The sequence below is a fragment of the Tenrec ecaudatus genome, chromosome X (assembly GCF_050624435.1).
Source record: "Tenrec ecaudatus isolate mTenEca1 chromosome X, mTenEca1.hap1, whole genome shotgun sequence".
In the NCBI taxonomy this organism is placed as follows: domain Eukaryota; kingdom Metazoa; phylum Chordata; class Mammalia; order Afrosoricida; family Tenrecidae; genus Tenrec; species Tenrec ecaudatus.
This window is the reverse complement of record NC_134548.1, coordinates 148,498,681-148,526,390: the sequence shown is the minus strand read 5'-3', so window position 1 is coordinate 148,526,390 and position 27,710 is coordinate 148,498,681. Positions and strand designations below refer to the sequence as shown.

General features: G+C 47.4%; 1 protein-coding gene across 1 annotated transcript in view; it reads left to right on the top strand.

The window, feature by feature from the left end:
* Positions 1–25,930, top strand: part of GPC4 (glypican 4) — a 123,525-nt gene extending 97,595 nt beyond the window's left edge. The window contains exons 3-9 of the mRNA XM_075538904.1: positions 1,272–1,663; positions 14,786–14,951; positions 20,221–20,351; positions 20,432–20,578; positions 22,172–22,308; positions 23,507–23,682; positions 23,784–25,930. Coding sequence (XP_075395019.1) covers positions 1,272–1,663; positions 14,786–14,951; positions 20,221–20,351; positions 20,432–20,578; positions 22,172–22,308; positions 23,507–23,682; positions 23,784–23,992 — 1,358 coding nt within the window. The 3' untranslated portion in view covers positions 23,993–25,930. The remainder of the gene's footprint in view (positions 1–1,271; positions 1,664–14,785; positions 14,952–20,220; positions 20,352–20,431; positions 20,579–22,171; positions 22,309–23,506; positions 23,683–23,783) is intronic.
* The last annotated feature ends 1,780 nt before the right edge of the window (positions 25,931–27,710 follow it).

The window sequence follows — 27,710 nt, the reverse complement described above, 5'->3', positions numbered from 1 at the left end:
GTTTTCTTTGTTATTGTACACCAACTCCCTGGTTGTTCATTTAACACCCCGCTCTCTTTCTATGCCCATCCCCCTCTCCAAAAGGGTATAGGGAGGGATCTCAGGATGCTACTGTCTGAATCCTTTAGGCCCTTAAGATCAACTCAGATGCCCCCAGTATGTGTCAGATGGGTCCCTGGAGAAGTTCGTTTCATTTCACTTACCTACTGCTGCCTGGCTGGTTCCAGCTGATGGGAGTGACATGACCTGGTAGGACAGAGTGGAAGTGCCCCGTAGGGTTTCCAAGGCTGTGATCTTGACTGAAGCAGACTGCCGCATCTTTCTTCCCAGGAGAGATCGGTGAATTCATAGCACCTCACCACTGTACATTTCCTGGTCTCCAGCATTTTCCTAGGCAGTTTCCGTGCAATATCATGCAGCTAGGTAGAGAGGCGAAAACAACAGCCCCGTGCCCCCAGCCACATTTTGTCCCTCCCCTATGTTTCAAATAAATTTATTTGTCACTAAGGGCTTCAAGTCCATTTCAAGACCAATATTTAGGTCTGAGGAGTAAGGACGCTGGAGGGATTTTTTTTTTTTTGGTGGGGAGAGGCGAGTTTAAAGAAGCACACTGTATATAGAAATGAAATCAAGAACACTCTTAACAGCTTCCTCCCCTATTTATGTGGTTCTCTTTCTCCCTCCCCCATCCTTTGTCATTTTTGACCATTTAAAATAATACCTTTAGAAGGCATCTATCCTGGAGTTGGTTTGCCATGGAGGGGAGGCATGATGGACATTGGTTTAGATTCACGTTGAGAGGAAGAATGTATGTGTGCTTGTGTGTTTTCCATTGACTCCTGAAGAACTGTTGGTTTTGGGGGGAAAAGCACACCCCAAGATACTTTGGTCTCTTACACGCACGCACACATGTAAGTGCCTTTGGGGTCCAGGTTTGATTCCAGCTGTGCACCTAGGGTTTGCAAAGGATGCTTTTTTAAAATGTCGATTGCCAGGCCTTTATGTCATGGTGCCTCTGGGTAACCTTGAACCCTCAACCTTCCAGTAAGCCAAGGGAGTCAACCGTTCGCACCATCCAAGGGTACCTATAAATGATGGCCAAGGTTCCTTGCAAGAATCCCCGTCTGGCTACAAACACACACACAGTGGCTGTGTTCACACTGTGACTGCTCCGTTTCAAATCCCCTTAAAAAGCACTCCAGTATTTCATTACTGCAAACCTCTTAACATGCCCTCCCCCTTCCTCTCTCTCTCTCTCTCTTTCATTTTAGAATTCTTCAAAGAACTACTGGAAAATGCCGAGAAATCCCTGAATGACATGTTTGTGAAGACATATGGCCGCTTGTACATGCAAAATTCCGAGCTCTTTAAGGATCTCTTTGTGGAATTGAAGCGCTACTACGTGGTGGGGAACGTGAACCTCGAAGAGATGCTGAACGACTTCTGGGCTCGCCTTCTGGAGCGGATGTTCCGCCTGGTGAACTCGCAGTACCACTTCACCGACGAGTATCTGGAATGCGTGAGCAAGTACACGGAGCAGCTGAAGCCCTTCGGCGACGTCCCCCGCAAGCTCAAGCTGCAGGTCACCCGGGCCTTTGTTGCCGCCCGGACTTTCGCGCAGGGCCTGGCCGTTGCCAGAGACGTGGTGAGCAAAGTCTCCATGGTAAGTGGGTTTGCTTCTCCGGGATCGGGTCTCCCTTTCGTTCCTTTTTCCAGGAAGTCGGGGGAAGGTAGGAAAACCCAGGGCCAGAAAGCCGCCGGCTCGGCTCAATCATCCTCTTCTCTCTTGGGCCCTGGCCCTGCCCCTTCCTTTCCAGACGGAGTTCTTTCTCTCCTCGTGCAGCATGATTATTCCCTTCAGTGTTGTTTTTTTTTTTGGAGGGGGGCGTCTAATTTGCTTTTTCCCGGGGACTCCTGGAAATGGGATGCTGCTTCCCTTCAGAAAGGGTCCGGCTCCTGCTCCATTCCCCTTCAGAGAAAGGAGCCCCCGCACATTTGGTTGTCCTGAGTAGTGATATTGGAGCCTTGGCCTCTATTAGTTCCAGTCTGGGCAGAGCGTTTACGACCCACACACATGTGTTTCCTCGTTACAAGATGTGCTCCGAGCCCTTGAGAAAGACAAAGCTTTCAGGGACAATGACTGGACCACCCGGCTCTCCCCTCTGGCTTGGTTTATTGCATTACCTGTGGCCCCAGCCCTCTGTGTCCTGGAGTTGAACTGCCCCACAGGGTTTCCCAAGTGGAAGCCTGAATGGCAGCGGGTCACCGGGCCTTTCTGCAGAGTTGGTAGGAGAGGCATTGTACTCTGTGACCAGGCGCTGATGAAATGAGCCTCTCCTTCCTCATCTGTCCACCAGAACTGGGTTTCCATCAGAGGTCCGCACACTGCGGCTCTTCAGTCATGTCTGGCTCAGTCTGTCCACGTGGCTCTGAAGGCAAATAAAAATTTTTGAAAGGATATTATTCAGATAATGGTGATTTCAGTTATTTGTCAAACAATGTTTCTGACTCGCAGATGATGTTTTACATGGTTGTGAGGGACAGAATTGGCTCTTCCGTCTCAAACTTTCCTGACTCCGGGTCTAGACTGGGGCCAAGGGGCGAAGGGTAGAGGAGAATCTCTCCTTGTGTTTCATGCTCCTCCCAGAGAGGTTCTGTGGTCTTTGATTGTATGTGGTTGTAAAGTAGGATTTCAAGGTGTGGAACATTCGAGTACTCTCTCACCACCACCCTAACCCCACCTCCTGCAAAAACAAAACCACAAAACCTTAAATTTGAACACTTCTTAAAGACCTTCCTCCTCTGTGCTTCCAGGAACTTTATACCAGTAAAGAGATCAAATGTACCAGGGCAACGTTATCTGTAAGATGAATATTAGGGGGGAAGGGAGACTCCGGATAGGGCAAAGTTATGACAAAATAACAATGTATAAATTACCAAGGGCACATGAGGGAGGGGGGAGCGGGGAGGGAGGGGCGAAAAAAAGAGGAACTGATGCAAAGGGCTTAAGTGGAGAGCAAATGCTTTGAGAATGATTGGGGCAGGGAATGTGCGCATCTGCTTTATACAATTGATGTATGTATATTATGGACTGTGATAAGAGTTGTATGAGCCCATAATAAAATGTTTTTTAAAAAGATGAATATTAGTAGCACTAGCCTTAGAGCTGTTACCTCTAGGTCCAGGGAAGAAAAACTAGTTTGGCCTCCCTCTTTACAAAGTCTAGAGGCACAAAGACTTCTACCTTGGCCGTTTAGTTCTGAGAAGTGTCAGACTCAAACGTGGGTAGCAATATGAACACCAATATGTCGAGCCATTTGCTTATCAGAGTTCATTTAGAGACAGGGTGACCACTCATGCAATGGCTCAAAGCAGACAAGGTCTTGTCCCAGCGGAGAGGTGCGGATTAACGCTGATACCCAGACAGAAGGGTTACTGTTGTCTGAGCAGCCCAGCCATCAAGGTGAAGGTAGGATTTAAAACAGTAGGATGCAGCTTTAAGTAACTACTTACAGGGTATTTCATTAGCATTCGATGACCATCAGGGTTCCTTGATTGCCCTCAATCTTTTTTTTTTACAGATAAGTGTTTTATTAGGGAAGTGATCAGGTACAATTTGGGACCCAAATCAACTGGGAAGTACAAGGGACGAGTCAGGATGCAGGCCCTTCCCCAGAGGCTTTCATAGCTCTGGTGAACAAAGGCTGCTTGATTTCAGGGCGGTGGCCTGCCAAGGCCACCCCAACAGGTGCTACAGAAGAGAGATTGAGCAAGCAGAGGTGAGCGAGTAGTAAACATAGCTTCCCCTGCAGCTCGTTAATGAGGGCTCCCCTGAAGCTGACCAGAGACAGGGCAAGGAATGTACAAAAGTCCCGAGGCTGGAGCGAATTTCAAATTGTCAAGGAACCCAGGAAGCCCTTGCTACACGTCAGCGGTCTCATCTGCAGGGCTCGTTCATTCTTTTTTACTTGTGGCCTCTGTCATTGCTAGACCATCATTCAATTCTTTTCTTCTGGATACTTTCTTGAAAGATTGCAAGTGTTTGCTGGTCCGGTGGCTAACAAAAAGTTCGGCAGTTTGAATCCACCAGCCCACCCTTGGGAGAAAGAGGTGGCAATCTCAGTCTTGAAACCCCATGGGGGGCAGTTCTGCTCCATCCAGGTTCACCAGGAGTTGGGATGAACTTGAGTGTACCAGGCCCGGTTTTTGTTACTTGAGGGTGAGGCTGGGAGCCCCAACAGTGTCCGGATGAAAGCTCTCAGCTCCTAACCATAAGGCCGGCAGTTTGTACCCACAGCCTGATCCGTGGGAGAAAGAGGTAGCATCCTGCTCCGAGAAAGGTGGCAGCCTTGGAAATGGTGAATCACCCTCCAGTCAATGGCAGCGCGTTTGCGTGGCCATGAGGGGAAGTGAAGAGATGATTCCTCATGGGGCTCCTAGGGTTCCTAAACAGTGTACGCTGGATGCACATCAAAGTTAGCCCCCTCATACAGTTTCTTTCTTTCTTTCTTTCTTTCTTTCTTTCTTTCTTTCTTTCTTTCTTTCTTTCTTTCTTTCTTTCTTTCTTCCTTCCTTCCTTCCTTCCTTCCTTCCTTCCTTCCTTCCTTCCTTCCTTTCTTTATTTCGCCCTCTTTCAACAGTCTTACTTACCTACCCTTCTCAGGAGCTGAGGATGGCACCAGGCTGTTTCATGGATTGAGTGTGTGTACATGTGTGTGCATGGTCACACAGAAGAAAAAGGAAAAGCCCGGAAAGCCCTTTGAAAGTGAATTCTATACACGAGGCCTCCCCATTTCTTTGAATTCCAGGGACAGGCAGCTGATGCAATCCCTCACTTAGCAGGGTTGGAGTCACATTAGAGAGCGGGGATTCTAGAACCTCCTAAGGTGGCCAAGGAATATGGTGGCGGCAGGTTGAGGCCAAACAAAAAATGAGGTTTAGAGACAGCTGGTTACAGGTTGAATGATGCGTGTGTGCCTTGGTCCACTCGCCTCTCAGGATTGGGAGATAAGCAGTGCCTGCTGCCTTCAGGCCTGTCCCTGGTGACACAGGTCTCCAAATTAACTGTGGGAAATCAATAAGATGTGATCTTTAAGATCCACACATTCCTCCCTGTGCAATCAAGAGGATGTCACTTCAAGTCACAATCAGTTTCTAACATTCCTTGTATGGTTTAGTTTTTTTAAAGCCAGACAAAAATTCCCCGTTTATCTTATAGTTTTTTTAAATTCTGAATTATGTTGTGAAAGCTCCCTAAAGCTTTTAAGAATGGCTCCCCCTTCTGCAATTCATTAGATTCTCATATCTGCCTAATAGTTACCTAAGACATGTTTGCACACTTACATAGGAATACAAGTCCCATGGCTTGATTTATGTAGAGGAAACATTACTTGTCAGTGTAGTTGAACATGGTATTTTAGGACTACGTTAAGTGTTGAGTTTATAATTGGAAACGTGTTTTTTTTTTAAAGAAGTGTTTCTGCTTCATGACTGAGTGTTTTGGAGACATAATACGTGACTTGACCCTAGCCCCTTCTGCTAGCTGGGTTATGTTGTCTGAATTATACACTCATAAGACACAGGTACCAAGTCCCTTTTTGCACGGTGCTGAAACCCAAATGATACAAAAAAATCGTATCATCTGTCGAAGGTTTCTTTATAGAAGGAACTCATGACCTGAATTTGGGGACCTGACCATTAGGAAAAGAGAGATTTCAATTTAAGTGAAATACGGACACAATTTAGATCTTGAGTTAGACATGTTGAAAAGTCTTCCATATGATTTATTAAATAAAATAGTCATCTTTACCAGCTTGGGGACCCAAGTTGTGTTTTTTTCTTCACAGACCCGTACGTACAACCCTGCCAGCCTCTCCCCAAATGCAGTTTGCAGCAGGCACTAGGATTTCCCAATAAATAAGCAAATCTTCTTTTGATGCTCAATAGAAGCAAGTACCTGGGACCAGAGAAAGGGCTTCCAGAGTGGAGGAATGTGTTCCCTCACGGAAGACAGTCTTGTCGCCCACTCCATCCACAAAGAGATCTTTGAAGTTCAATGGGGAAAGTATTGTGGTGTGCGGTGCCTGCTTGCCCAGTCGGGAAGTTGAGCAGGGATTCGATGATCACTAAGCCTTTCACACCAGCCAGTGTGGCATCCAACGAGAGAAAGACACTTCTTTTTTTCTTCTTTTTTTACATTTTATTAGGGACGCATACAACTCTTATCACCATCCATACATATACATACATCAATTGTATAAAGCACATCCATACATTCCCTGCCCCAATCATTCTCAAGGCATTTGCTCTCCACTTAAGCCCCTTGCATCAGGTCCTCTTTTTTTCCCCTCCCTCCCCTTTCCCCCCTCCCTCATGTGCCCTTGGTAATTTATACATCGTTATTTTGTCATATCTTGCCCTATCCGGAGTCTCCCTTCCCCCCTTCTCTGCTGTTCCTCTCCCAGGGAAGAGGTCACATGTGGATCCTTGTAATCAGTTCCCCCTTTCCAACCCACTCACCCTCCACTCTCCCAGCATCGTCCCTCACACCCTTGGTCCTGAAGGTATGATCCACCCTGGATTCCCTGTACCTCCAGCCCTCATATGTACCACTGTACAGCCTCTGTCCTATCCAGCCCTGCAAGGTAGAATTCGGATCATGGTAGTTGGGGGGAGGAAGCATCCAGGATCTGGGGGAAAGCTGTGTTCTTCATCGGTACTACCTTGCACCCTAATTAACCCATCTCCTCTCCTAAACGCCTCTATGAGGGGATCTCCATTGGCCGACACTTGGGCCTTGGGTCTCCACTCTGCACTTCCCCCTTCATTTATTATGGTATATATACACATATATACACATACATACACACACATATCTTTTTTTTTGCATGATGCCTTATACCTGGTCCCTTGGCACCTCGTGATCGCACTGGCCGGTGTGCTTCTTCCATGTGGGCTTTTTTGCTTTTGAGCTAGATGGCCGCTTGTTCACCTTCAAGCCTTTAAGACCCCAGACACTATCTCTTTTGATAGCCGGGCACCATCAGCTTTCTTCACCACATTTGCTTATGCACCCATTTGGAGAAAGACACTTCTTAGTTGGAAGTATCCTTGCCTTGTTTTAGTTTGCTGGGGTGCAAACATAGCGACTTCAGCTCACTCCATTGAGTTTGACAGTCCAGCCCACCTTGGTGCTATATACACATCTTTGATTTCCTCTCTCTCTGCCATGGTTCATGGTATATTTTTGAGTTACCTTCAGGTAGCAGCAGCTTTGCCGGGAAGGATGAAGTCTCGTGTGACCTTTTAAGAAATGCACAAGTGGTTACGTGCGCATGAAAATTAATAGCTCCCATGCTAAAGAGATCTGGGTTCTCATGGCTCCAATTAATACTGAATAATGGCACTATGTCCCCCCCCCCCGACCCCTCCGCACCCCAGACTCCAGAGACTATAATTAGAACTCAGTGCCTTACCAGCATGGAGCGGAAATGACTGTCTTTCATTGAAAACTAGTTCCATTGCCCCCATTGCATTTCTCTCCAGCATCTACCAGAGGTGTCCCAAAGTGACTCTGGAGTATCCCCAAATGGATATGATACCTGTAAAGAAGTCTCAGTGTATTTAAGTTAAATATGCACCCCTCCTCGCCCATCCCGAATGGTCAATACAACAAGCTTGTAAGAAGCAAATTGTAGCTAATCATTTACGCCTGAATATGATTTTCCATTCACCACCTTGAAAACGACTGGAGAGACACACAAGGCTCAAGCATGAGGTGGGGGCTGGGCTGGGGTGGGAAGAATGTGGGAGGGACAAGGTATGGCTAAAAGACTATGACATCCTCTCAAGACTAGAGTGCTCCCCCAGGAGACTGAGGCGCTGGGAAGCCATATCTCAGGCTGGTCATTGAAGACCCAACCAGACACCTCAGCAAGCCCTCCTGCAGCGGCCCTTTGACCCGCCATGGGCCCACAGAGCTGCCTGAAGGGACGCTACCTGGTTCTGTCTCTGCCATTCTGTTTCTGAAAAAATGTGCGGCCAGAGAAATGGTCCGAGACTTCTCATGCTCCCCGCTCCGCATGTCTGGGTTTGTGTGTGGGATTCCCAACGGATTCGGAAGCCGTTGTGTAAACTCATCCCAAGGCAAGTTTGGGCTTCCTATCTATTTCGCTTACCATCATTTGGGGCAAGGTTTCCTGTTATTTTTATTGCATGCTTATGTTAGCAAGCAACAGATAAAATCTAGACCTTTCTGTCTGTCTGGTACTAGTGACTGTTTAAAGAGAGAAAGAACTTTAAAAAAAAAAATCCCAAACCCATGGCACCAGCGAATGGATATTAGGGAGCCGGAGTGCTCTTAAAGGAAATGTGTTTTTAACTTCAGTGCAGCCTGGTGACTGCCATCAGGCTCGCTCCGAATTACTCAAATGAGATCCAGGCTGCGAGAAGAGTTCTCCAGCCGATTCCCCCCCCCCCTTTCTTTCTTTCTTTCTTTCTTTCTTTCTTTCTTTCTTTCTTTCTTTCTTTCTTTCTTTCTTTCTTTTTTTTTTCTCCCCAGACTGCTCGCAGTCATTTTTAATGTGGAAAATGCAGATTAGGTGGTCAGAAGTCTCGATCGGTATGCACTGTCCAAAAGGGGACTTGTCTGCAGGGGCTTTTGATAACAGGGCGCGCAGAGGCCATGCGACGTGGGCATCCTGCCGAGGGGTCTTTGAAAAGTGTCTTACGAAATAGAAATGGGAAGGCAGCTTTTTCCTGGCACCAATTTTTAGCAGGATGCATGGGTCACACCGTCACCATTCCAAGGCACCTCACTTCTCAAATACTGCAACATTTAAAAGACCTGGGTCAGGCTGGAAGGATTTGAATAGGCTTGGAAATGGGGGGCGGAGGGGGGCGGCGGCGGTACACGTATAGTACCTTTTCTGGAGGAACAGACTCGGGGTTTTATGTTTGTTTGTTTGTTTGTTTGTTTGTTTGTTTCGTCGATGCTCCAGACTCAGTGTGTGTTCATGATTCTTTGAATTACTTATGAACAGGGATTAGTGAGGGGTTTTACACACACACACACACACACACACACACACACACATACAGACTTCCCAAAGCTCATGGGAAATTTCCATTTCTTTGGATATCTGCCTAGTTTTTTGTAAAATGAGATGCTACTACACACTCCTACAATCTTCTTTTTACATGGGTTGTTAGGTGCCACCAAGCCAGTTCTGGCTCGCCAGCGACCCCATGGCCAACACAACAAACTGCTGCCACGTGCTGTAGCCACTGTGTCCAGCCCATCTCCTTGAGAGTCTTCCTCATTTTCCTAGACCATCTCCCAAGCATGCCGTGGTTCCATGCTGGGCTGCGATCCACCAGCAGGAGGGGCCTTTCTACGGCTGTGAACCGTCACGTCTCAGAAACGCACAGGGGCTGTTCCACCCTGTCTAAGAGGGTCCCTATGAATCGGCATCGACTCCCTACCAATCACGATGTCCTTCTCCAGGGACTGGTCTCTTAATAACGTGACCAAAATATGTGAGCTTGCCATCCTCACTTCCACCGTACCTTCCGGCTGGGCTTCCAGGCCAGATTGGCAAGATTTGCTGGCAGCCCTTGGTACCTCCAAAGAGCACACATGTAAAGTACTTAGAACAGTGGCTGGCACCTAGTGAGATCTATAAATGGCAGCTACCACGAGACTACGAACCCTGACACGGAGCAGAATAGTTGCCTCTGGACTTTTTACATCAAGACCTTCATGGCCATGGAATCCTACACGTTAAGAGAGGCATTTTCCCTGAGACTCTCGAACCGTTCTCTGGGTAAATGGCTTCAAGAGGCAAGAGAGGGGTGCACGGTTTTACTTTTTTGAGAAGTAATTGTTTATTTCTAGATAGGTCTGGAAAAAAAATGACTTTTTGCAGATGCAAACACTTAGTATTTTATTTAATAGTTATAATGACACTTCTTCTACATATCATAAAATTCAATATCTCGGACAGATCAAGAAGAGTTGTACAGTTATCACCCCCAATCAATTCGACAACATTTTCTTCTTCCGTGTACTTGTTATTGGTGTAATTATTATTTTTTAAATGTGGCAAAAATGTACATCAGAAAGCAGTCTGCAATTGAACCACCCCTACCTGTGTACTTCTGTGCCATTGATTACGCTCCTCGTGCTGTACAATCACTATTGGTATCCTTCTCCAAATTATCCCACCACCATTAATGCACCCTCAGTGCTCCCTAAGCAAAACCTCTTCCTCCTTCACCCATGGTAACAACTGGTCAACTTTTGTTTCTTTGGTACAGGCAGCTTGTTCAGTTGGGCTTCTGCGTCAAGTCCTTCTGGTGTGGCCCTTGGGGATGCTATGTTCCCTGTATGGCCAGCTACTGGGTCATCATGGTGCTTGTCTATGTGAGAGTTGGCTAAAAACCTATTTGAAGAGTTTCCCAGGACCCTAGAAACAGGCTCCTTCTTCCTTAGGCTCCTTATAATTATTCTTTAGGCTCCCTTCCTAATGTGCGGCTGCTCCTCCCCACGGACCCCCCCCCCATACCCACTAGTAAAATATCGGTGCTTCCTTTGAACTGTAGATGTGTGCGCGGCCCCTGGTCTGAACTTGATTCTCCAGTACAATTCTCCTCATGCCTGTGAAGGGCCTGTTGGTTTGGAAATGTGACTCCAGTCCCAAGGATTCTGGAAGCCACATCTTAAACAAGAGGAAACTATCTTAAATGTTAGTCAAGAGCCATGTCCCAAACCAGCAAGGAAGGGGATCATTGTAAGTGTCATGGGGATTGAAGGAAAGTCTGGGAGTGTAGTTACTACTTTGGTCAATTGCCGGGAGGCGTGACTTACCTTTTGGTTTGGGGTCTTCTGGAGTCAAACTACTTTAATAAATAAAAAAGCTATAAGAGAAGTAACTGATCTTGAGTGCTCCCAAGGAATAGCGTGTGAATGAAATTCAGTTTCTACTAAAAATAAACAAAGCTCTAGAACAAAGTCTAACTTAGACTGTGGTCTTGTCTGGTTATGGATGGAAGGGTATGCTTTGGGCATGGCCGCAAGACCATTGAGAGTATGTGAAGGGCGCCCCCACCCGCACCTTGTACCTCAAGATGTGTTCACAAGGAGATGTGGAACTGGATCAAGGAGATGTTGAACTTTGAACTCCAGGAGAGAAGTTGGAGCTCCTGTACCAGCCTACATGGCTTCTGGAATATTCCCAAGGAGAGAAAGCTGTTTCGTTTACTACTGGGATAGTCCGGACTCAGCAGGAGAGCTAGTCCTTGGTTGCTGAGGGTGGGGACCCAGGACCTGAGGAGTTGTTTACATTAGTGACACTCGTCATTCTCCCATTTCTTTGTTTGTGCCAGGGCCTCGTGCCACGCAAGAACTTCGTTCCCCGGGTCCTGAATTCCTGTCATGTGAAGTGTTTTGCATGGTGATCTCATTGATTAGTGCATATGAGGCCAAGAACAGATCGCCACCCCCCACCCCACCCACATACTTTTTGGGTCTTGCATCTGTCTTTTCTCCTTCCAGATTTCTTTTAACTTTCTCATCTCTCTTTTCAGATCTGGTCTTATTTAGTGTTTTCATAGCATGTTATAGCCGAGTGCCTTGCGATCATTTTTAGTCGTTACAAAACAGATCATGTGCAGAGCATGAGCCGAAGAATGAAATGGTAAAGCTCCGCCAAACCAAGCTTCATAATCTTCCCTTAATAAAAACTCTACTGTGTCATCTAGTGTTCTCTGTGTGGAGACCTTGTGAGCCTCTACTGGCCTGTTTTAATCCAGGGCCCTGCACAGCCACCTACTGCACATCTGATTGAGTTTGCTGTTGCATTAAGATTCCAGTCTCTTGCTGCCTCGACTGGAAAACAAACCGAAATGGGAAAGAACATCTTGAGGGCAAGGTTTGGAGGGATATTTCTGGACTATGGAGTTTCAAACATTCCCTCATTTCCTCAAAAGCCACACCACCTTGGAATTTCTAAGTGTCTTCTAGAACAGGCTCCATACCCTAGCATAAAAATTCATGCCTGTCTTGCTACCAAAGCACAAGTCCCTCCCAGTCTTCTGCCACATAGTAGATTCTCACACACGTGGGAGTTGATAATAGATTTCTACATCTCTTCTTGTCAGGACATAATCAACTCTGAAGCGTAAGAAGTCAACAATTGCTAGCTGCTGCCTTCGTTTATTTGATGGACTTTTTTAGTCACTCACACAAATCTTTACCTTGCTAAAACCTTGCCAGTTAGCAGTCTTACCAATGTGGGAAATGCAACTGCGGGTGAAGAAGAGAGCAACCGGCACCTAAGATTAGAGTTTTGTGTGTCTTCTGTGTAAGATGACAGGGAAATACGATCCATCTGGGAAAACATTTTGCCACCGACATCAGACGTAGCCGGTGACTGTCAGCAACTGCCTTAATCTCTTGGGCTTCAGCTATCCTCTCAAAGATGTGAGGCCTATACTCAGGTTCCCTAAGGTCCTGTCCAACTCTTAAGGCTTCTATAATCCTATGGTTCTCGGGCCACTTCCCGTGGCTGGGCCAGTTTGCTCATCTGTAAAATGAGAAGGCAGTCAGGTATTAAAGTCCTGACAATCTGTGACTTTAAAGGAACAGACTCTGAGCTATCAAGGAAGGCCATTCCTCCAGAGCCTTGGGGAGTCAAGATTTTACTGTTCAGTAAGACATAACTAAAAGGACGAATGGTGTGCCCAGGACAACATTTGAGATGGACTGAAACTGCACAGGGGTCCTAATTCTTTGTCGAGAATGTTATTTTCAGTGTGTACAGTTTACCATTGTCTGACTGTCTAGGTCACAGGGGTCCTCAAACTACGGCCCGCAGGCCACATGTGGCCCACCGAGGCCATTTATCCAGCCTGCCAGGTGTTTTTGCCTCGTTTTTTAACTTCAAAATAAGATATGTGCAGTATGCATAGGAATTTGTTCAATGGGTCTGAAGAACAGTGAACCGGCCCCCTGGTCTAGGAAGTGTTGGAATGTTAACTGTAAAGTTGGCCTTTCAAACTAACCAGTCACTTCTCAGGAAGAAGATGAGGCTGTCTGATCCTGAGTTGGAATGGACTCATTGGCAGTTGGTTTGGCTATCCCATCTCCCGACCTATGTGGGTGTGCCTAGTATTAAGTTGTCCCCATAGAGTGCAAATCCCTTTTTCCCTTTTCCTGCTCGTAAGTACATTGTTGGGCTGCCCTGAATCCCGGCATCTCTTCCTTGGGGTCCTGTTTGCTTCCAGAAGTCCACGTGAGAATTGATTGTACTGATTGAAAACAATGCACTTATCCTTTGGGTATGGACCCCAAAAGGGGTCAAGAGCATGAGAAGACAGACCTATCATCTTTCCAAGCATTGATGGGAGTAAGTGAAGAATGCAATCCTTTCGTCTGTGCCCACGACAACTTCCATTTTGAGACCGCTTTTGGTTGCTCCCTCCTCACGGTGGGGTTGCTCCCACCCCCCAGGTAACAGAGTTAAAGTGCCTGCCATCTTTCAGGAGGCCCTCACCAGGTCTTCCTCCCAGAGAGCAGATGGGTGGGTGTGAAACACCAAGCTCTGAGTTAGCAGCCAATGAAGTGTGGGCACCACCAGGACTATTACGAAAAGAACTCGAAAGCTAACCAGAAAACGGATCTCTCTGCCTGCTCTTCAAGACCCTCCCAAATCGGGCTGCCCTGCGCTGGTTCCCAGATTTCCTCACACCAGCATGCCGTGGTGGTTGAGCTTTGTGTCTTTCCTTTTCGTCTCCCGGCCTGCCTTCCCTCCTTTGACTGCCTGCAACACCTTCTAGGACAGAGGCTGGAAGCCCAGCCTCTTCCACCAAGTCTTCCTGGAGCACGCCAAGCTGCACTGTGCCCACAGCCCCGCCTCTAAAGTCAGTCCTCAGAGAAATGTCACCTCTTTTTTGGGGGGAATAAAAAAAGACAAAGAACAACAGAAAACCTGGGCCCTTTAAACTTCATTTTTTCCATGTTTCATGTCAGTGCTATTTTCTGTTTGCTTCCTCTTCTGTATACTTGGTTCATTTGACTACAGTCATGTGTTCACATGGGCAGTCCTGAAGAGAACAGGGCTGATGACCAGGAGCATGCCTGGAGCTTTCTTCATAAACTGATGTAGTTTACAGCTCAAGGTCAAAGATACCAAAATCATATCAACTGGTTTTTTGTTTGTTTGTTTTTCCAGATTACCATGCACCACTTTAAACTTTGGTTTTTTGTGTGTGGTGGGGCAGGGGAGGTGGCATGGCATGGTTTGGTCCAAAGGACCGTCTGTGGATTTGAGAAGATGTACTTGTAGGCAAAACCATGGCAGGCTATGTCTGGTGGGCCCGTACAGCCAGTCTCCAACACAGTGTACGTACCTTATTTGGAAAAGGACTAATCTAGTGAACAATTTGCAGTGAGTGTAGGGGAGAGGGCAGGAGACAGAGGGAAAGGTGGGAGCTTCCAGGGTTGGAGCCCCAGCCCATGTACCCCAAAATGCAGCTGCCACGGTGGTGGCTTGTATATTCCTATGATGCCAAACAGGCTTCTGCAGAACTTCCAGACCTAGACAGACCAGGAAGAAAGGCCTGGTGGTCTACTCCTAAATAGCAACCAGCAGCCTGCTAATGGTGACCAAGCGCAACTTGGTTCTTTGGATAAATTTATGGCCAGCACCTGAAGGCCGCCTTGAATAGACTCACAATATCTTTGTCCCACTCAGCCCTGAGACATCTCTCTCTTCTCTCCCGTCAGGTGAACCCCACAGCCCAGTGTAGCCAGGCCCTGCTGAAGATGCTCTACTGCTCCCACTGCCGGGGGCTGGTGACTGTGAAGCCGTGCTACAACTACTGCTCCAATATCATGAGGGGTTGTCTGGCCAGCCAAAGCGATCTCGACAGTGAGTGGAACAGCTTCATAGGTGAGCAAGCGATCTCTGTGTCTTTTGCTGGAGATGCCACTGCTTCGCCCTGCAAGGCATGTTGGGATTCCTAGCTAGAAACATGGGATTCGGTTGGTCAATGAATGTTGGCTGGGAGTCCTAACTGTGCTCAAGGTTCCTACCTTTGGATTGGACACGTACATATTCCCTTGAACTACTGGTGGCATTTCCAAAGATACGCAACCCAGAGACGACCTCGTTTTCATATCAAGCAAGGGTCCTTTGAATGTTTCCCTCCTAAAGGTCAGTTTTAGTTACACATCATGGGCCTGTCATCATGCAAATGCTGGAGCATCACTGTCCCTGAGGTGAGAACACGGCGTTTCAAAGGTTTTAGCCACTGCACACGGCAGATGCCAGATGCCTACTTGGTATTGGAGTCTGGCAGAAACCTGCCGGTGAAGATGAGGGTTTATATAGCTCTGGGGGAGTTACCAACCCCAGATTGCTCGGCAGCGAATGGAAGCATACTTGCCATGAGCACGTTCGAGGAACGTGTTCCCGTCTCTACCTTCCACCTCAAAAAGCAGACTTTGTGTGAATGCAATGGCCAGGCTTATGAGCCGGGAGCCGGGGCCTTCAGTGCCAAGTCGTACCAAGTGCCTGGCTTTGTCCTGCCACCCTGGTGCCCACTACTGAAGCACTGGCATCCAAACCCACTTATTCTCCCTAGCCCCCAGCCTTATTTGCATTCATGGCAGAATTTGAGTGTCTCTCTTTCTAAGCACCTATTTTTCACCTATTTGTCCACATCATGGGAACATGCATGCAATTTGCTGGCTTGTCTCTTTGGGGGCAGTGGGGGTGGGGAATGCTTTTTAGTCTGCCTAAGAGCTAATTACCATATTAACTCAGTTTGAACAGGCATCAAGAAATTGGCTCCAGCAGATTCTTGAGAACACTGACACGGGGTGGGGGTGGGGGTGTGAATATTAAGCACTTCAGCACAATTGTAGGCTAAATAGCTCAAAGCGACCAGAAGACTTGGAGGAGGGGGTGAAAAAAAAAAACCCTACACAGCAAAAAAGGCAGAATGCCCTGAAAGGGAAGGCAGAGACGCGTCCGCCCCAATGGCCCACCGTGCCTGGGATGGATGGGTGTGCAGCCGCAAGTCGAGCCATGTTCGAGGCCCCTGCTGCCGAGTACACAGATAGGAGAGCCACCCAGTGCTGCTCATTCTGACGGCCCTCCAAGCCACCCTTCGGTTCTTCCAACGGAATTGAGAGCTGAAATCCTCCTAGCCTTTGGCATTCAATCACCAATTCGTCAATGGATTTTTCCAAGAGTTTGCAGGTCCGCAGCCAGTCCAAACTGGACTCTGGCTTCATTCATGTGCTCAAGCCAGGTGCTTGAGATGACAGTTTGTCTCCTTTGGAGAAACAAGATCAGACCTCAGTGGAAATCCCTACATTTTGGCTTTGCTTTCTGCCACTGCCTATTTTTAAGTGATTCTTTTTGGGGGGCAGGGAGTGGGCTGGGGGAGAAAGATGGAAAACTCTAGCCATATTTTGGTTTACTCACCCGGGGTCTGCATGGCTCTAGTTCTAATAAGCTGCTATAGAAGACCAGCGGTAATCAGCATTGCTGATCTCCAGGTATTTGTATGCATGACTCACAAGGCTTTAATTAATCTGTTAGCCCGGGGGAGGGGGTGGTGGTGGTGTTAGAATTCCTTCTTGATTTATAAGTTGCTGCTGTAAGTTCTTTGTCTTCCCCCTTGTTGGTCTGTCCCTTCCCCTTTGCAAGGAATTTTTCTTTCCCCTTTAAATGACTGCAGTTAATGATTGGTCAAGCGCCACCCTTTCACTCTACTTTAAATCATATCTTGGGGTTAAGTGAAGACACTGCTTTTATTTTCTTGTAGTCAGGTGGGAGAATAGGGGAGGCTTTGTGGCTGTGGTGGGTGCAACTCAGTGCACTGAATGGCTGCCATCAGGCTAGACCAGGGGTCTTCAAACTACGGCCCACGGGCCACACACATGCAGCCCGCCGAGGACATTTATCTGGCCCGCCGAGTATTTTTACCCCGTTTGGTTTTTTACTTCAAAATAAGATATGTGCAGTGTGCATAGGAATTTGTTCATATTTTTTTTAAAACTAGAGTCCGGCCCTCCAACGGGTCTGAGGAACAGTGAACTGGTCCCCTGTTTCAAAAGTGTGAGGACCCCTGGGCTAGGCCCTTTAAGGGAACCAGGGATGATGGCTTTTTTTCAATCTGTCTTCTGGTCGCCATCCCCTGAGTCAGAGCAGCACCGGGAAGTGTCAGTCCCCCTTCTTCTGTAGAGGTCTTAGCAACTGCTATCAGGATGGATCCCAGTGGGGGACACAGCTTGTGCTAGATTTTCTCTAGTCAGGAGCTGGCTCGCTTGGCCAGTCTGTAGCTGAGTGGCCACCAGAGGAAGGAAAGATGCCACCTCAGACAGCTTTGTGGATTTCTCCTGATGTTTCTTATCAGGGCCTGCTGCCGCCACGGAAGAGCCTGACTGATAGACTGATAGATAATCGTGACTTTCCCCAGGGGTTAGAGGAAGCGTGGGCTGGGGGGGGTGCAGGCTGAAGACCCCCCACCCCTCACATTCCTGAGCCATGCTACATGCAAAGCCATGGCACCGGCCCCAACAAAGGGGCGGCCGGCTGCGCTCTCCATTCCCAGGCCGGCCGTCTCCCACTTTACAAAGCCGCCCAAGAGCCAGAAGAATCGGGTTTATGTCTCCTTTCAGCCTTTCACAAACACAGCAGCGACCTGGCCTTTCTTTACTACTCAGTAGACAAGGAGCTACGAGGCATGGGAGCTGATTTTTATTTTATTTTTCTTGTTTCAGCTTCTGCCTTTTGGATGGGTAATTATTGATCTATACATACTGGTTGTAGGTGGCTTCAGTGATGGCTCCACAGCGCTGAAGGAAGGCACTGTTGGGCTGTGGCCGCGCCACCACCCTGGCGGGCAAACAGGAACAGGGCAGTGTGGCCAGCACATGAAAAGCATCCCCTCCCCTCCCCTGACAGCCCAGTGGTACATTCACGGCAGCAACTTTATTGGTGTGAACCACAAGGCAATCGGAAACATCATGCACTATTACTCTTTGCTGCCCCGGGGATAAAAAATGTCGTGTGGAGATCTAGTGGTGATGGGGAGCATCAGGATTGCACTTGAGCGAAATGGCCCCTGGCTCCTGGCTGGAAGAGGGTCGGCTGCCTTGTTGTGAAAGGTTTGGGATTCATTGGCATGCGGGTACAGAAATGACTGGCGGTCTACTAGCGAGAAAGTTCACCTATGGGTTCACCTCTGTACCCAAGGAGTTCTTTGGAACAGTGCCCTTCTCTCTGGTGGCTGACTGGCACTTCCTGAAAGCGATTCATCCTGTGGGCCCGCCTAGCTCCGCCTTTTCTGGGCCCCAGTGAGGGCTTTGCAAACTGGTTGTGGGAAAAGCCCCATCACTCTTTTCACTGTTTGACCACAAACTTGGTGAAGCTCCTTCTTGCGGAGCATTGATGTAGAAAGGAGTGACGCCTCCGGGAAGACTGCACTGCATATTCGAAATGGGACCATTATTCCTTTCTCTGGGATTGTGTGGCCAAGGGATTCGAAACTTGCAACTCGGCACAATAGCTCTTGCGGCAACAACAGCGAGCCTCCGAAGCCCTATCACCCCAGAGCGATCAATAGAGAATGGTAAAAACCAAACTCACTGCCATCAAGTCACTTCAGACTCACAGTGACGCACTAGGACAGGGTAGAATAGCCTCTGGGTTCCCGAGATTGTAACTCGTTGTGGGAATAGAGCCTTCTCTTTCTCCCATGGAACCATTGGTGGTTTCAAACTAAACTGCTGATCTGCCAGTTAGCAGCCCAATGTGTAACCACGGCTCCTATCCACAATCGCAAAGTGACTCGCAACGGAGTTCCTGAAGACAGACCACGGGGGTGCATCGTGCTGCCCTTGGGACATCTGATTGCTCAAAGTAGAAGTCGGATAAAGTGTGTGTGTGTGGGTTTACCTACAGATTAATAGCCTGGGCCCTTTCCCTGTGAAATGGCGTGTTTATCTTAATAGGAAAATGACAGTGTTCCAACTTTCATCCTCGGAAACGGCATCAAGGGTTCTGAGGAATGCCTTCATTTGGGTGTCTTGCGACTGCCCCACAAGGCTCCCAGAGAGACGTGAAGCAAATGGGTTCCCAGGAAGGCTCTGGACACCACTGGAGTGTTGCTTGGTCTCAGGCCTTAGGTTCAGCCATTAGGAGGGTGTTCGAGGTTTGGTAGGGGCAGGGACCGTGGAAGGGGCCTGTCTGGGGCTCCTTGCCACAAAGCACCCATGGCGAGTTCACATTTTAGAGAGAGTTCCGTCAGGACCAAATGCAATTATGGTGCCATGAAGATAGATGATGTAAAATCATGAGTTCATGCACAAGTGTTTATGAGCCAAGGATTATACGTAGTAAAATCCAAGTGTAAAGGAGGGAATGGTATCAGAGCTCAAATTGTGAACACCCGGTTTTGCAGAATGCTACGGATGACAAGGGAATCCCCAAATCCACTTGTGGGGTCCACACATGCATTAAGCCCCAGTGAATTCCCTTGGTATACAGTCGAGGGATGTGAGTAGCCTATTAGCAGGCAGAGTGCATTGTAAAGTAGATCACAGCAGATGGAGGTAGATCAAAACGCACTACCTTAGCATCTGGTCTTCCTCTTGAATGCATTTGAATGTTGTTGCAGTTTTTAGCAGGTTCCGCTTTCCTTTCAATGGAGGATTTTCTGTGCCTTGTCTAACCATCGTTGTTGGGTTGGGTTTGTTTGGTTCCTGTGTGTGTGTGTGTGTGTGTGTGTGTGTGTGTGTATGATCTTCTGTATATGAACTCAGGAGAGGTAGCTCCACAGGGACAGTAACTGAAGTGAGAGTTGTCCAGGGGCTTGGCAGGGGAGGATGGGCTGGAGGGAGGAGGGGGGATTGGGGAGCTAACAACAATGAGCCTGAGAAAGAAGATGCTCTGAACTTGATTGCACAAATCTCCTTAATATGATTGAATGACTAAGTCAGTATGGTACGTGAAGCCTATGCCAATAGGTTATCTTTAAAAAGAAAAAAAATCTGAGATAACGTACAACCATGAATTCATTAGGAGACCTGTCTCCCAGCTCCCCACCTGGCAGCCAAAGCCAATAAAATAAACAGACTGATTACCTGAGGGCAATCAGCTAACGAATTGCTTCTTATGTCTTGTTCCCCTCCGAACCTCACGGCAGATGCAATGCTGATGGTAGCTGAGAGGTTAGAAGGTCCTTTCAACATCGAATCCGTCATGGATCCCATCGATGTGAAGATCTCAGATGCGATCATGAACATGCAGGAGAACAGCGTGCAGGTGTCTCAGAAGGTAAAGGGACGGCCGATGGGACAGGAGAGCCGGAGGCCCTGCCGGGATCTTCTAACAAGACCATGCTTGCTCCCATGCAGGTTTTCCAGGGCTGTGGGCCCCCCAAACCCCTCCCCGCAGGCAGGATTTCCCGGTCCATCTCAGAAAGTTCCTTCAGCGCTCGCTTCCGACCTTACCATCCCGAGGAACGCCCAACCACAGCGGCTGGCACAAGTTTGGACAGACTGGTAAGCGCTTTGGCAGGCATTGGCTGGCGTGAGTGAGAGAGAACCAGAAACTGTCTGTGTGCCCTGACTCCTGCGTGTGGCCACCTTACACATTTAGATATATGTCTGGGGACACTTTTAGTGCAAAAGGAATGTCCGTTTCTCATTTGCTACCTCAGGAAGTCCCAACAGAGTCTGGGAACAGTGGGGCGGCAAGACTTACCTGAAAACATCTTTTTCATTCCCACATTGTTTCCAGAGCTTCTACTACGTGCCTGTCACCAGGCCTGGGAGCTATGAAGGAATAGATGGGTCCATTTTCTCAAGACACTGTAACACAGAGGAAGCAAGAGGTGTCCTGAGCTAACGTTTATAAGGAAGAAAACAGAAGAAGAGACAAGGAAGAAAATAGAGGCACATTGCCTTAGCTAATCTACCAGACTATAGAAATGTCACCAAACCACAGACACTTGCTGCCATTGGCTTGATTCTGACTCACAGCGACCATACAGGACAGGGTGGAGCTGCCCCTGTGGGTTTGCGAGTCTAACTCTTTATGGGGGAAAAAAGTCCCGACTTTCACCCTCGGAGAAGCTGGTAGTCTTGAAATTTTGACCTTTCAGTTCACAGCCCAAGCCACTAAAAGGCCACAAAAATGCAAGGGAATGTTAAACAGAGAAGTAAGAGGTACCACAGGCACAAGCAGTTTGCACTCCACTGCAGACTGAAGGTCTGAGGGTTCACATCCACTTAGTGACTCCCCTGTTAAACGACTGACAATCTTCTGTAACAGTGACAGACCACTAAATCCACTCTGGAGTAGCTCGCCTCTCACCCTCGGGGCAGCTCGGTGTACAAACAGCAAAATGGGCCACAGACGACGAGCTTGTAGAGGCAGGGCGGACAGGGAGAGTAATGATCGGTAGTGGGGTCACCCAGCTGTAGGCATTGTGCTTCTCAGTCTAGTCCAGCTCCTGGGAAGCTGTGTCTTTCAGAGGAGAACCCCATGGGGTTTCCATGGCTGTCAGGAATTTTTGGCTTAAATATTTGGTGGGGAATTGGATGAAGGCTGTCATCTTTACAGGCAAAGATTGTTGCGCCTTTTTCTCCCATGGAGCTGCTGGCGGGTTCCAACTACCAACCTTTCCATTACCAGCCACGCCCTTAGCTTGGGGATCCCCAGGACTCCTGTATATCAGAGGACTTCAGAAAGTTGGTGCAGTCTCTCATCTTTTCCTTCCGTTCCCCACAAACATTTTGAAGCCCCATCTTCCTATACACTTGACCCTGACTATATAAAAGCCTTGGGAAAAGAGACAGTGGCTGATGGCTTTTTCCGCTCGGTTGTCCTTCAGAGGAAAGACAGTGGACGTTGAGTCTTCGCAATTCATGCCTAGCTTGCATTCCAAGTACTGAGGCACTTAGGTGAGTCTGTCCTTCTCAGAGGACTACAGATCTGCACATTCGCTTCTGCCCAAGGTGCAAAATGGCTGGTGGCATATTAGCCTGGACATATTTTAGAAAGGAGGAAAAGGCCCATCTGTAGGTGGCTTGGTGCTGTTTTCACAGAGGTCTCTCATGTTTTTCGTGTGTGTGGGTGTGTTTTTTCCCTAGGTGACCGATGTCAAGGAGAAACTAAAACAGGCCAAGAAGTTCTGGTCCGCTCTTCCCAGCAATGTCTGCAATGACGAGAGGATGGCGGCGGGCAACGGCAATGAGGATGACTGCTGGAACGGGAAAGGCAAAAGCAGGTCAGCCTGCGCACAGCGGCTCCTGGGCAGCGAGCCGGGGGCTCTCGGGTACAGTGCTCTCCGGTGTCCTCTGAGGCATCCTGGAGCAATGCCTCATAGATAGTAAGGACATGGAGATGCCCTGACGGCGAAATGGTTACGGATGGCACTTCACCTTAGTGAAGTTGGCACTTCACCTTAGTGAAGCTGGTGCTTCCTACCTCCCCACCAGCTCCTGGAAAGACGCACTGCCCAGAAAACCCTCGGTGGACAGTTCTACTCTGTCGTAGGAGGTTCCCTCCAAGCCAACAAACCAAGCTCACTGACATGGAGTCTGCCGACTCACAGTCCACCCTATAGGGTAGAACGGGCCCTGTGGGTTTCCAAGAGGGTAACTCTTGCTGGGAGTAGAAAGCCTGTCTTTCTCTCACAGAGCCACTGGTGCTCTCAAACTCTTGACCTTGCCATTAGTAGCTCAATGCATACCTAATGCGCCACCAAGGGTCCTCATGAACTCAAAGACGCCTAGCAACAACCTGACCACCATAAGGGGCATTGAGACCTCCTTGGGAGAAAGGCTTCCCGTTTTTGAAAGGCTGTGAAGGCCCCCACCTGCTTATTGAGCATGCAGGACGTAATTCGAGAACAGTGTTCTCTCCTGAAATTAGGGTTCATTGCCAGGTTTCCTGCTGGTCCATTGGTGTCATTCTTTATGACGTATTTAATACTCCTTAGTCCTAGGAGCCCTGATCGCATCGTCGTTACATGTTGGGTTGTTAACCACCAGGCGCTCCCTGGGGAAAAGATGAGACTTTCTACTCCTATCAAGAGTCTCGGAAGCCCACAGAGACAGTTATACCCTGTGTCACAGGATCTCTGTGAGTCGGCCTTTACTCTATGACCATAAGTGTGTTTTTGTGGGAGCTTTGTGGGTGGTGAGAGGTGTCCTTGGTCCAATGGCTCAGCCTTCTGCAGCCCCAGTTCTCCATTGGTCTTATCTTAGTCCCGAGAACCCTGCGCCATTGCCTACCCAGTAGTTTACGTGAGTGCTGCTCTGGCAAACTTCCCAAGAGGGAATTGGAGAAATAAGGCCGCTCCGACAGCAAAATACAAACGGTACAAGCAATTCTCTAGAAATCGCAGACCTCGCGGTTAATGGTGCCCGGTGACAAAGAGTAGCACGGAGGCAGGCATCTCATGGGGTTCCCTTTCATGGCAGGTACCTGTTTGCAGTCACGGCCAATGGATTAGCCAACCAGGGCAATAATCCGGAGGTCCAAGTGGATACCAACAAACCAGACATAGTGATCCTCCGCCAAATCATGGCTCTGCGAGTAATGACCAACAAAATGAAGAATGCCTACAATGGGAACGATGTGGACTTCATTGATATCAGTAAGCACGTGTGGTGGGAAAGTACAGCACTGTTCTACTTTGCCTTGTGAGACACACAAGCCAACTGCAATCTCACCTTCCTTTGTGTGTGTTTACCCCAGGTGACGAAAGTAGCGGCGAAGGAAGTGGCAGTGGCTGCGAGTTTCAGCATTGCCCATCCGAGTTGGAGTACAACGTAACTGACCATGCCGGGAAGAGCGCCAATGAGAAAAAAGCAGTCGACGATGCTGGGGCTCGTCCGAGGGCCCAGCCTTACCTCCTCCCTGCCTTCTGCCTCCTGGTCCTGCTGCTGCAGAGAGAGTGGAGATAATTCCTAGCCGGGGAGGAGGCAATGTGGTCATCATCAGAGAGTTGATAGGCACCGGTTATCAGTTTTCTACCATCCTCGTGACTTGGCTTTTTAAACGAATGGACAACGATGTACAGTTTATACTATGTGGCCACTGGTTTAAAAAAATGCTGATTTTGTTTTTCATTGTGTTCTGGCGAAACACAGGGGACTTGGCAGTGGGTCCCTGCTCTCCCAGAATCATGCTCAACGTGGCTAACAGCGTAGGTACAGGACTGTAGTTAGTTGTGCATTTGTGAGTTTATCACGCGATAGTTTGTTTATTGTTGGGTTTTTTTGGAGGGTTTCTTTTTTGGTTTTTTTTGTTTGTTTGTTTTGTTTTTTAATTATGAACTCGCCTTCTTACAAGAAAACCAGGGTCCCTTTCTTGGCATGTAACACATATGTATTTCTGAACAATTAAATAGCTGTACAGAAGCAGGTTTTATTTATCATGTTATCTTATTAAAAGGACAAATCCAACAAGCAGTAAAATTTCCATTTATCCCTGTTATATTAGCTGCCTTATCTGGAGAGAAGTGGGGGTGATTAAAAAAATTGTTTTTTATTGTTAGGACAGAATGTGAAGGCAAATGTGACTCCCGAGTCACTCGCCAGATTGGATTGAAGCGTAAATACTAGACAAAAGCTATGCTTCGTTGATAGCCAGTTATGGGTAGACTGCAGACTTCCCATTTGGTTGAGTTGAATTACATAAGCTAAATCCCAGACATGTCCATTTCTTCAGCTCGCCTAAACTTAAGTATCGCCCATTGAAGAAGCTCCTTGACACATGTACTCTCCAAAGATCTTAGGCATTCAGGATGTCCCAGTTATTCACACGTTCACATTTAATTTGGGGCTGGTTTTTGGTTTGGTACCTTTTAACCAGGCAAGCCCTACTCATCCTCTTGGCATCTGCTATCCCTGTAGCATAAGTGACCAACAGTCCCCTTAATGAATGTGGTCCCAATTTCAAACCCAGCCACAGACAGATGGGAGCTGTCTGGGGCTAGCCAGAATTGGACTACTGTCGGGGCACAGGGAGCTGCCAATCCACACTCATGAGCAAAGTGTAGGTCCCTGCATTTGCTCTGGGATTCCTCTTGTTGTTAAGAATTTCCCAAGTGTCATTAAGAAATTCTCAAGTGTCTTAGGTCAGTCTTTTCATTACCCTGCCCTGGCGCCGTCCCACTCTGCCCACCAACCAGAAAGGCTTTGCAGTCTTGCTACCTTACTAGCCAAGGAGCCCATGTTGGAGAGAACTGGGTGCCCCGATTTTTGCACATGTTCTTGTTGCTGTTCTGTTTTGTTATGTTTTTTTTGGGGGGGGGGCGGGATGGGAGTAGGTAGAACTGAGAAGACCACATCTTAGCGTTGACCCTTAGCCACACGGGTGAACTGGCAAAAAGGCCTTATCTGTTGTCCTTGCCCCTTTAGGGACCCTTTCCATGTGTCCTTACCAAATAATAACTCATAAAGCTATGGGGCTGTAATAGGCCACATTAAAAGGAGTTATCAAAAGTCCCTTAAAAAAACCCTTTTCTGTAAGTCTCTTCCTGCCTTAGACAGCCATCACAATCCCAACCAGTTCTATTGAAGGGTGGGGTGGGGGGGGACCAAAACAAAAATTCATGGAAGAGTTTCTTGTGTTGTTTTTTCTTTCTTTTCTTTAAATTTTTTTTTCATTTTGGTTCTGTTCATTGTTCAATCTTCAGTTGTGAAAGTAATCCTCTATTTTTATATCGAAGCATAATCACTTGATAGCTCAGGGTCTACATTTCATTCACCTTTTTACACCAAATTCTGCAGAATGGTCAAAATGGAATATTGGGGGCTATTGTAAACAGAGGCTTAATTTTATTAGAAGTAGCCAGTTATTTATTAAAGCATGATGTTAATAAAATAGGCATATTCTGGCTGGTGTGTACGAGTGGTTTTTGTTTTGTTTTTATTTGTAAACAAATGACAGAAATCAAAATTACAATGGCACACAACCTATTAGCTACGAGGAAGAAATGAATTGCATGTTGCACTAAGCCGCCTTGTAAGGCGCCCTGGTGACGGGGTGATTACGAGCCGGGCTGCTACCCTCCCGGTCAGCGGTTGGAAACCACCAGCCTCTCTGAGGGAGAAAGACCGGCTTTCTACTCCCGTACAGAGTTACAGTCTTGGAAACGCACAGGGGCAGTTCTGCCCTGTACGATAGGGTCGCGAGGAGTCAGCATCGACTCGATGGTGGTGAGTTTGGTTTGGTTAGAAGCTGCCTTGAGAGCACTTGGAAAATGTGCTGATATTTAGTAACTACCTCAGTTGTGAGGAATTTCCTATTTAGCTGAGAGGGCTATTACTTATACTTGGTAGGAATGGCTCTGTGGCTGAAAGAGCTATCCCCATAGACCTTGTTAGATTGTTTTTAATTTAGAGTCTTGAACTCTGCCCAGCTGTTTTCTTTCAGTCAAGTTTTCTAAACCAATAACATTTTCCGAATTAAAATATTGTTGAAGGTTTTGCTGGACTCTGGACTGATTTTGTTTTCTTTCTTTGCATTTACCCCGTTTCCCTTTTATTACTTAAATTGTCTTTTTCTTTTGAACTTGAACTATGAAATACACAAATGCTAGGGTTTTTACATTCAGGGCTTACTGGAAAACTCTTTGGCTTCTAACCAGTTGGCAGGCCCCCCTCCCCTATCAGAAAAAAAAATTTTTTTTCTTAATAAAGAGTAAGGACGCATCACATATTTCTGAAAAACCTTAGTAGTTCAGAGGATGGGGTCCAAGAAAGGCTTTGGTAAAAGTCTCAGCAGCACCTGAAGGGTTTGTATTTTTATAAAGTCCCTTATAAATTATTTTTTTCCCATCGAGCTGCTAACCTGAAGGCCAGCAGTTCAAGACCACTAGCCTCTCCAGGGGCTTTTCCACTCCCACAAAAAGAGTTGCCATTTCAGAAACCCACAAGGACAGTCTGATCCTGTCCTAAAAGTGTCATAGATCCATAAAATGCATTCCAGAGCTCATAGACTTGCAGAGCCATGAGTTGGAATTGAGTCGACAGCAGGGAGTTTGCTTGCTGCCTAGATCCCAATGGTATTGCCAAACAGTCCTGAGCATAAAGACTCACGGCAGTGCTGAGAATTGACTTTCAGTCCAGTGGTTGACATCACAAGTTAAAAATTGTCATTGGCCATCATAGGACCAAAATTATAGCAGAGAGCTAGCTAGTGCTCATTTCCCATTTGTGTCCACCTGACTAATGGACAGTAAGTAATTCAAGATTTACTGGGGGAGGGTGTGTGTGAGAATGAGAGGCCAAGGGAGAGAGCGCACTGTCGAGGAAAATAACAGACTACCAACGAGCACTTTCCAACATTTTCGAAACAAAAATACTCTCAGAGAATTCTTCCACTTTACAACCTAATGGAAAAAAATATTAACTATATGTTCACAATGTACTTTATAACTTTGGTTTCTACTTTTAAATTCCTAGTACTTTGTGCCTGGAAATCCATTGTGTGTGTGTATGTAAAAGACCTGGAACATGAGAGCTGGCCAGGGAGGACTTCCAATTTCATCAGTGACACTAATGCATTGAATATTTGTTAATTTTCTTTATGATTAGGTAATATACTGGCATGGTTTCAAAAATGAAAATACATTAGGGGGCTTCAAAGAGTTCCTAGGAATATGGAATGAAAGAA